Genomic DNA, 10246 nt, shown 5'->3' on the forward strand with positions numbered 1-10246 from the left:
CAACCACTCCTACTCCAACCACTCCAAATCCTTACATCTCCACCTATCCCAAATCTGACCTCCCACCCACCTCTTCATCCTCCACAGGACCTAATGAACATTCTGCTCCACCARATTCGACACCCTCCACAACACCTACAGTGCAAACTGTCCCACAAGAAACAACACCTACCACCACTCCTCCTAATGACCACCCAACGGCCCAACCACACCTATCACCGTCGTTCCATAGTCACCGAACCACCACCGCAGCCTACCCCTACCCCCCCATCCTCTACCACCGAACAACCCACCCGTACTCGACCACCCAACCTACGTCCCAATCCCAAACAAACCAAACCTTACAATGCCTCCTCATACCATACCMATCACCCTTCACCTGACACCGAACCGACCACCTTTACTATTGCTAACAGGTACCCTCAGTGGCGTACTGCCATGGCTGACGAGTATTCGGCACTGATGCGGAATGGTACTTGGACATTAGTACCACGCGTTCCAAATTCCAACATAATTGATTGCAAGTGGGTATACAAATTAAAAAGGGATCAAACAGGGGCAATAAAACGTTACAAGGCACGACTAGTAGCCAAAGGTTTTCGGCAGCAACCAGGCATTGATTATCAGGAGACGTTCAGTCTCGTGGTCAAATCAACCACCATACGTGTTGTTCTATCTCTGGCTGCAACACAGAAATGGTCCCTAAGGCAACTTGATGTGAAAAATGCCTTCCTACATGGTGATCTCAACGAGACAGTTTATTTGCAGCAGCCACCAGGKTTCGTTGACCCGGACAAACCCGATCATGTTTGCCTACTTCACAAATCCTTATATGGATTAAAGCAGGCCCCTAGAGCGTGGTTTCATCGACTTTCTACGGTCCTTCATTCTCTTGGCTTTCARGGCTCCAAAACGGACCCTTCCTCGTTTATTTACTCCCACAGGGGCACCATTTTGTACATGCTAGTCTATGTTGATGACATTCTTTTRACAGGAAACAACCCGGAGGCTATTGACAAAGTGGTACAACGACTTAGCCACTCTTTTGCTGTTCAGGATATGGGTCGCTTGTCTTATTTTCTCGGTATTGAARTAACCAGTCAGGGTCATGATATGATTCTATCACAACGGAAATACATCCTTGAACTCTTGCAACGCGCAGGCCTGTCTAATGCTAAACCGACTTCATCTCCTATGACCACTAATGCTAATCTTGCTCTTGGTGATAGCGTTACGTTTGCTGATCCGGTCAAGTACCGCCAAATTGTGGGTGCCCTTCAATATGTGACATTGTCTCGTCCGGATATTACTTTCGCGGTCAACAAAGTCTGCCAATTTATGCAGTCCCCCACTGAAAATCATTGGACGGCAGTCAAACGAATTCTTCATTACTTGCAGGGCACTGCTGACTATGGTTTACGAATCATGCATGATTCAGGCACAATCCTTCATGCCTACACTGATTCTGCTTACAACTCCCTGACTGGCTTCTCCGATGCTGACTGGGCTGGTTGCCTTGACGACCGTCGATCCACTGGGGGATATGCTATCTATCTTGGTTCAAACCTAGTATCATGGTCTGCACGAAAACAAAGGACTGTCTCTCGGTCATCAACAGAGTCTGAATACAAGGCTCTAGCCGATACTGTTGCTGAGCTCACATGGCTTCAAACACTACTGCGCGAACTCCGGGTTCCTATGAAGTCGGTTCCTACTTTATGGTGTGATAATGTTGGTGCTACGTATCTTTCAGCTAATCCTGTCTTTCATGCCCGTACCAAGCATGTAGAAGTTGACTTTCACTTTGTYCGAGAAATGGTTGCGCAACGGAAGCTTTCAGTTCAGTTTATATCTACAGATGATCAGATTGCAGACGTGTTTACCAAGCCGCTACCTTCACAACGGTTTCTCCTATTACGGTCCAAGCTACAGATCGCTCCCCGGCCTTAGCTTGCGGGGGAATATTAGACAATTAAGTGWKATATATATATAATTATATTAGAGGGTCTAGAGTGTAAATGTATCTCTTATATATATCCCTGATTGTAATCGATATATACATACATAATTACCAAGTTTATCTCGATGGAAGTTTGCTCTCTGAGTCTAACTTGCATGTAATAATTAAAGCATGTGCTACTTAGGTACAACGAGTACTCTATATCTAAGAGAATAGGGTCAATCAACTTCTCCTGTCCTATATTTCTATTGTATATGTAGGAACATGGAGATGGGGTGCCTACTAAACTGCCCACAAAGATTATAAAACAATTGCAACTACATGTTTTTCCTATGTTAACTTAGCCAACTTATCATAGAACTTACAAGGGGGTCAAGAAACCATGTGCATATTGTCCTCTAAGATTCAATTAAATCAATCGAGTTTTGCGACTATGTATGTTAAAATCAATATTAGTTTTCACTTTTTAAGTTTACGCTTATTAGAGTAAAGAGTTACAATAGAATACTAGTCCTACTTGTATTAGATTTAGGTTGCTTCCTTATTACGTGTTCAGTTTGCTATAGGTCCAAGTGTTTCCTACCAACATATTTGTTCTGCATGAAAGCAAATGTATTTCCCAAGATGATCTTTGTTCACAAACATTCGAATATAAATACAAAGGAGAAGCTACAAATCAGGAACAAATCTCCACTCAATTAAGGGGGAGCATTTACCAAATAACAACCTAAAATAGATAAGACTAATTCTATAAATGATACATCTAATTTACAGCTAATAGCTAATTTACAACTAATGCACCCCCTCAGTCTGAGCAGTAGAAGGACGAATGCACAGATTGGACCGAAAACGGTGGAAAAGATGACGCGGTAGCCCTTTTGTGAAGATGTCGGCGTACTGAAAATCGGCTGGAACATGTAAAACCCGGACTGCACCATTTTTTTACCTTTTCTCTGACGAAATGGATATCAAGTTCCACATGTTTTTACGCTGATGTTGTACGGGATTTTTAGCCGATATATTATCACAGTAACCAACTGTAGCCTTGCGAGTGGGAACATAAAGTTCAAGAAGTAAGTTGTGCAACCAACTCGTTTCTGCAACTGCATTTGCAACCCCACGGTATTCTGCCTCAGCGCTTGATCGAGATATGGTTGGCTGACGTTTTGATGACCAGGAAACCGAATTATCTCCTAAGAAAACACAGTACCCGGAAGTGGAGCGGCGAGAGTCGGGGCACTCCTCCAATCGGCGTCAGAATATGCAATAAGTTGGGTCGATTTGGAGGGTGAGATACGAAGTCCATAAGTAATTGTTCCTTTAAGATAATGGAGAACTCGTTTGAGGAACTGGAAATGTGGATCACGTGGGCATGCATGAATAAGCAAATTTGTTGTACCGCAAATGTAAGATCCGGACGGGTGATAGTAAGATATTGTAAAGCTCCTGCCAATTGGCGATAATGTGTCCCCTCAGGTAGTAGTTTACCACTTGTTGCACTCATTTTGGGGGAAGGGTCAACAGGAGTGGAACTGGGTTTGCAATCCGCTATATGAGCCCGGGATAGAATGGTAGTGGCATAATTTTCTTGCGAAAGGAACAGGCCGCCGTCTTCATGCTTAACTTGGATCCCGAGGAAAAGATTGAGGGTACCTAAATCTAACATAGCAAACTCACGAGATAAAAGAGCAATGATATTAGTGAGAAGCTAGTCATTAGAGGCCGTGCGTACGATGTCGTCAACATACAACAGTAAGTAGGCCATGTCATGTCCCTTTTTGTAGACAAATAGGGAAGTGTCACTAACGATACTCCGAAAACCACACTTAGTAATGTAGGTAGCAAATCTGTCATACCACACCCTAGGGGACTGTTTAAGCCCATAAAGAGACTTGCATAACCTGCATACATAATTTGGATGAGTGGTATCGGTAAACCCCGAAGGTTGAAACATATATACTGTTTCATTTAAGTCCCCGTGAAGAAATGCATTTTTAACGTGGAGTTGGTGAATTGACCAACCCCGAGAGATAGCTAGACTGAGCATCATTCTGATTGTGGTCGGTTTGACTACGGGACTAAACGTTTCATCACAGTCGACTCCGACCTGTTGACATTTCTCGTTAACAACTAACCGGGCCTTATATCGCTGTAAGGTGCCATTTGCATTAAACTTGTGACGAAACAACCCTATGCACTGAATAATGTTTGCATCAGGGAGCCGAGGTACCAGGTCCCACGTTTGATTGTCCATTAGAGCTCGATATTCTTCGGTCATGGCGTCTTGCCAATGTGGATTGGAAAGGGATTTAATGTGGAAGCTAGTATGGGAGATATTGTAGTTTGGGCAGTAGTATGTAGGTTAACAGGAGTTTGAGATTTGGATGCTCGGGAGCGGATTATCATGGGATGGGTTGATGCAGGTGGTGGTGGCGGTGGGGGAGGTGGTGGAGGCTATGGCGTTAGGTTTGTAACAGGTGAGGAGGGCTGCGGGGGGCTATGGTGACCGGTGGTTGTGTATTCCGGCGGTGGTAGGTATGGATAAGAGGGAGCTGTTGAAGAGTGGTAGACGGGGAAGTGTTTTGGGCAGAAGAGTTTTGGGTAGTTGGTAGGGGAGTAGGTTGTAAAGTGGCTGGTGGGTCAAAGATGGTAGGAGATGGGTCAGACTCGAGGAATAAGTAGTCTAAGGATTCAGTGGGATGATCTTCAAAAAATGGAAAAGATGTCTCGTCGAAAGTGACATGACGAGAGAGGACTTTGCCAAAAGAAAGGTTAAGGCACCGATACCCGCGAAAATTGGCAGGGTACCCGAGGAAGGTACAACGAGTGAACCGGTGTTCCAACTTGTTTTTCCGTGTCGCGGTTGTGTTAGGATAACACGCACGCCCGAAAACCCGTATGTGGTCATAGGAAGGTTTTCGATGATAAAGAGCAGTCATAGGATTGGTGAATTTTAAGAGTTTGGTGGGGAGAATGTTGTGGAGATAACACGCGGTATGTAATGCTTCAACCCAGATATGGGGTGGGAGAGATGCGTCTGTGAGAAGAGCGAGTATGATCTCGTTAAGTCTTCGAATCATACACTCGGATTTCCCATTTTGTTGGGAAGTGTGAGGGCAAAAGAAGCGGAAGAATAGACCGTTTGTTTCAGCAAAATATTTGAAATTTTGGTTATCGAATTCACCCCCTAAGTCACATTGAAAAGCTTTACTTGTGAGACTGAATTGAGTTTGGATGTATTTATGAAACTGAGAGAATTTGGAAAATGTTTCAGACTTGAATTTTATTGGAAAACCCCATGTATATTGTGTGAAATCGTCTATTAAAACCATGTAATATTTATAACCTATTTTGCTGGGGGACAAGAGATGTCCATAAGTCAAATGAACAATATCAAACGGTAAAACAGTAGTAGAATTAGAATCGAAAACAGTAATCGTTTGTGCTTTGAAAGCTGACAAGAATTGCAAACCAAAGATCTACTATGTTTAGGACATGGAATAATATTATTCAAACTAAGAAAATCCAAAACAAGAAGACCGAGATGTCCCAATCGATCATGCCAAATGTCTCGAACACTTGAGGTGAAAAAAGTGGAGTTGGTGACCGGATAGGTGAGAGGATATAGACGTCTCAAGCGTTTGTGGCAGGACAGCATCTGACCACTCTGATAATCCTTCACAAAAAACCCATTGGGATCCAAGTCAATGGAAACATCATTATCAACAGAAAGTTTACGAACAGAAAGGAGATTCTTAATGATGTTGGGTGTGTAAAGAATGTTGTTTAGGTGTAGGTTACGTGTGGTTGTTGGAATGGTGGAGGAACCCGATCCATGAACCGGCATAGGAGCACCATTACCAACAAATATTGAGCCAATGGGACAATTTAACGAGGGTTTAGAAATCTTACCTTGGTCGCTCGTGAGATGGTCTGTTGCACCCGAGTCCATGTACCATTGATCATCAACCGGGTCCATGGTCATTGTCTGAAGTGCTTCRCCAAGCTGAGTTGGCTCAAGGGGGTTAAAGGCAGTGAGATTAGCCTGGTTCGCTGTTGAGCCAAGAGGTCTTGGGACTAACTTGCGACGTGCAGGTGGGCCGTGAGGTGTGGCCCAGGCTGGCATAGGAGATCCAGCCCAAGAAGAGGCCCATCCAGAGTTGGTGGGATATGGACTGGCAGTGGGCTCCAATAGGCCCAATTGGGCAGCCGATTAGGCTGAGAATTCCATGGCGACCGAGTCAACTGAGGCTGGCCTGAACCACGCCAAGGGCCTGTTGAGGAGGAACCGCTAGAGGAGTTATTGGGCCGCCTATGTCCAGACCTGTTATTGGGGCGTCTTCTGTTGACATAGTTTGAAGGATCATGTGGTGGTTCTGAGGAAACAGCAGCCATAGCAGTCTGTGTAGACATGGTTTCCCGGGCATTTTGTCGGTGATGTTCCAACTCGAGCATACTACATGCAGTCTCCCACATGGGAAGACTTTGATATACGAGGCCGCGGTGTCGTATTCTGCCGGAAGTCCTCTAACAAGTTGAATAACGAGCATCTGATCATTAACCGGACAATCCACGTCATTCAGTTGACTGCCCAATTCCTTGAGTTTTTGGCAGTAAGCTTCAAGAGACGGCATGGATTTTAATGTGAGGTTATTGAATTCATGCTCTAGTGCCGCCGCCCTAGAGCCCTTGTTGAGAAAAATGGCTTTGATTCGAGACCAGGCTTCGTGGGCAGTTGACTCGGTTGCCAAGACACGAACCAGTAAATAATCGGACGTCCCGTAAATCCATTGCAATACAATCGAATCATTTCAGTCCACGCTTCATACTCTGCATCAGTTTTCGCCGGAGGCGGTGTTCCGTCAATGTGTGACATGACTTTGTATCCCTTGGCATGTAGTTGAAATAACTTGACCCACGAAGAGTATGAGACCTTCGTACCGTCAAGCACCCGGTCCTTGTGTTGAATGTTGGTCACAGTGTAAACGGGGTGAAGGGGCTTGGTGACATTTTCAGGCTTGTCATATTGAATGATCCTAAGTTTGATAAGGCTTTGGAACACCTCTTTCTTTTTGTAAATTTTTTTTGAAGTATATAAAGCAAATACTCACGCGCACTCCTCACCTTTGGTGAGCTTTGAACCCTTGACCTCCTGGGCGGCTGGCCTCTACCAATAACCCAGGTACCACTTTCTTCTCATCTCCTTCACCCATCCAAACTTCTCCAGTATTCGAATTTTCATTCTACATATTCATATATTCACTATAGGATAAGTAGCTAATATTCATGGTCTATTGATTCTCACTTACTAGTCATTTTAAAGGAAAACTTCACAAGGCTAAAATAGATGGTCTATTGATTCTCACTTACTAGTTATTTTGATTGTCAAGTGACAGAACTATAAACAACTAGCAGACTAGCTAATATTCATATTAGTTAACGAATGAACTAAGTGGTCCTAGAAATGTTAAAAAAATTGAATGAAAAGATCCCAATTCACTAACCTATGCCTATGCTTACTAAGTGAATGGTGATTAGGGATACACAAGCAAATCTGACACACATCTCAAATTGAAGCCTACATTCCGTATTTAGGGCTAGGGAAAAAAGTTTAGTTCAGAATGTGGAGATAAAGAAGGCTCTATTTCATAAAAATAAATTATCCTCGAATTTTGCCCATAAAATAGATAAGGTCGTGATTCCATATGATTTCTTCTCATCTCCATATTTCCCTCTCCTGAATTCTCCATTCCTCCACTTAACGTTCTACATAACACTTCATTCCATATTTCCATTGGACTCACACCCTTATAAGATATATTTTACAACACCAACAGGGATTATCTACTGTTTCTCACATTTTAGTCATATTGATCGTGAGTTGATAAAACCATAAATATCTGACATCTACAATAGTGCCCAATTTACTGATATATATATACCCAGATTTATCAAGTGAACTGCAGTTCTGGGTACACAAGCAAATCCAAATTGCGTCTAAAATTAAAGCCTGCATGACTCTACTAGAGGTAAAAATGATAAATCGATTCCAGATATATCAAATTTCACCATCGTTGATCCTCCAAGCTCAAATATGTTCCTTATGTCCCACATTAATTCATGTAAGCATGTACTGTTTTTTGACGTAGGCACTCTTTAAGTACACTGATGCCTAACTTCAAGACAACTATTCATAAGACTTAGTTGTACAATAAATGTCATTGTGATTCCATATAGCGGTCATATTGAATGATCCTGAGTTTGATAAGGCTTTGGAACACCTCTTTCTTTTCTAAATTTTTTCTGAAGTATATAAAGCAAATACTCACGCGCACTCCTCGCCTTTGGTAAGCTTTGAACCCTTGACGTCCTGGGCGGCTGGCCTCTACCAATAACCCGGGTACCACTTTCTTCTCATCTCCTTCACCCATCCAAAATTATCCAGTATTCGAATTTTCATTCTACATATTCATATATTCACTAGAGGATAAGTAGCTAATGTTCATGGTCTATTGATTCTCACTTACTAGTCATTTTAAAGGAAAACTTCACAATGCTAAAATTGATGGTCTATTGATTCTCACTTACTAGTCATTTTGATTGTCAAGTTACAGAACTATAAACAACCGGCAGACTAGCTAATATTCATATTAGTTAATGAATGAACTAATTGGTCCTTTCTTTCCCTGGCTCGTTTGCTTCTTTCTCTCCTCATTCGTGCATCTAGGAGCACGAAACGGCTAGTCTAGAAATGTTTAAAAAAAAGTGAATGAAAAGATCCCAATTCACTAACCTATGCCTATGCTTACTAAGTGAATGGTGATTAGGGATACATAAGCAAATCTGACATACATCTCAAATTGAAGCCTACATTCCGTATTTAGGGCTAGGGAAAAAAGTTCGGTTCAAAACATGGAGATAAAGGAGGCTCTATTTCATAAAAATAGATTATCCTCAATATTTGCCCATAAAATAGATAGGGTCGTGATTCTATATGATTTCTTCTCATCTCCATATTTCCCTCTCCTGAATTCTCCATTCCTCCACTTAACGTTCTACGTAACACTTCATTCCATATTTCCATTGGACTCACACCCTTATAAGATATATTTCACTACACTAACAGGGATTATCTACTGTTTCTCACATTTTAGTCATATGATTTGATAAAACCATGAACATCTGACATCTACAATAGTGCCCAATTTACTGATATATGCCTAGATTTATCAAGTGAACTGCAGTTCTGGGTACACAAGCAAATCCAAATTGCGTCTAAAATTGAAGCCTGCACGACTCCGCTGGGGGTAAAAATGATAAATCGATTCCAGATATATCAAATTTCACTATCGCTGATCCTCCTAGCTCAAATATGTTCCTTATGTCCCACATTAATTCATGTAAGCATGTATTGTTTTTTGACGTAGGCACTCTTTAAGTACACCGATGCCTAACTTTCTGAAATATGTCCGTGAACCCAACGATATCAAATATGATTACCTTGTTGATTCCTTCTATGCTACTGCACACTTGCAAGTGATATTTACCGATATGCTTAGTTGAAGATATCAAATACGTGAAACCGTAGATACAGGCAGGCAAATTAAACCAAATATTGGGCGATAGAAGGCAATTCTAATAATTTAACACAAGAAAAGGTCCTACTACACTTTGCAGTAGGTTTAACCATACCTCTCTTACGATAAAAAGTGGAAGAATTAGCTAATGTTTCACTTCGGAAATGGCGAAAACGTTGAAGCCAGCGTTCCATAACAGACGAAACGTACCCATTGGACCGCTGCCGGCGACGGTGTTTGTCGATGGCTACTCGAAAACGATCTCTGAGGCGGTGCTGTACACAAAGTGCTCTGTCCTTCCACCGATCTTCCTTCTGGAACCAACGCTCCTCCATTGTTTTCAGATCAAGGCTCGAGCACGGAAAAAATATCGGGAGGGGAATTAGAGAGCAGCGGGAAGTTGGAGTGCGACAGGTGTTTAGGTTGTAAGTGTTTGCTATGGCTACTTACCTATTACTTACCCGGCCCGATGCTTGTTGGCAAACAGTTTTAGGTATTATTATTTTTTTTTAAATTTTTAAGTTTTTCATTTATAAAAAGTGATACTAAAGTCTGAAATTTAAATCAGTTAGATTGTTTATTTTTACGTCTGAAATCTGAATCAGTCAGACTATTTGTTTTTACGTCTAAAATCTAAAATCTGAATCAATAAAACTGTTTATGTTTGTAAACTGACAAACGTTTAAAGTCTGAAATCTGAACCAATTCA

At 42.1% G+C, this 10246-nt stretch overlaps 1 protein-coding gene across 1 annotated transcript in view; it reads right to left on the minus strand.

Annotated features, from left to right (window-relative positions):
- LOC112504138 (tafazzin) overlaps positions 1–9932 on the minus strand; it is a 29785-nt gene extending 19853 nt beyond the window's left edge. The window contains exon 1 of the mRNA XM_025108092.1: positions 9653–9932. Coding sequence (XP_024963860.1) covers positions 9653–9872 — 220 coding nt within the window. The 5' untranslated portion in view covers positions 9873–9932. The remainder of the gene's footprint in view (positions 1–9652) is intronic.
- Positions 9933–10246: the final 314 nt, after the last annotated feature.

The sequence above is a fragment of the Cynara cardunculus genome, unplaced genomic scaffold (genome assembly GCF_001531365.2).
Source record: "Cynara cardunculus var. scolymus isolate 2C unplaced genomic scaffold, CcrdV1 Un_Scaffold_4756, whole genome shotgun sequence".
In the NCBI taxonomy this organism is placed as follows: domain Eukaryota; kingdom Viridiplantae; phylum Streptophyta; class Magnoliopsida; order Asterales; family Asteraceae; genus Cynara; species Cynara cardunculus.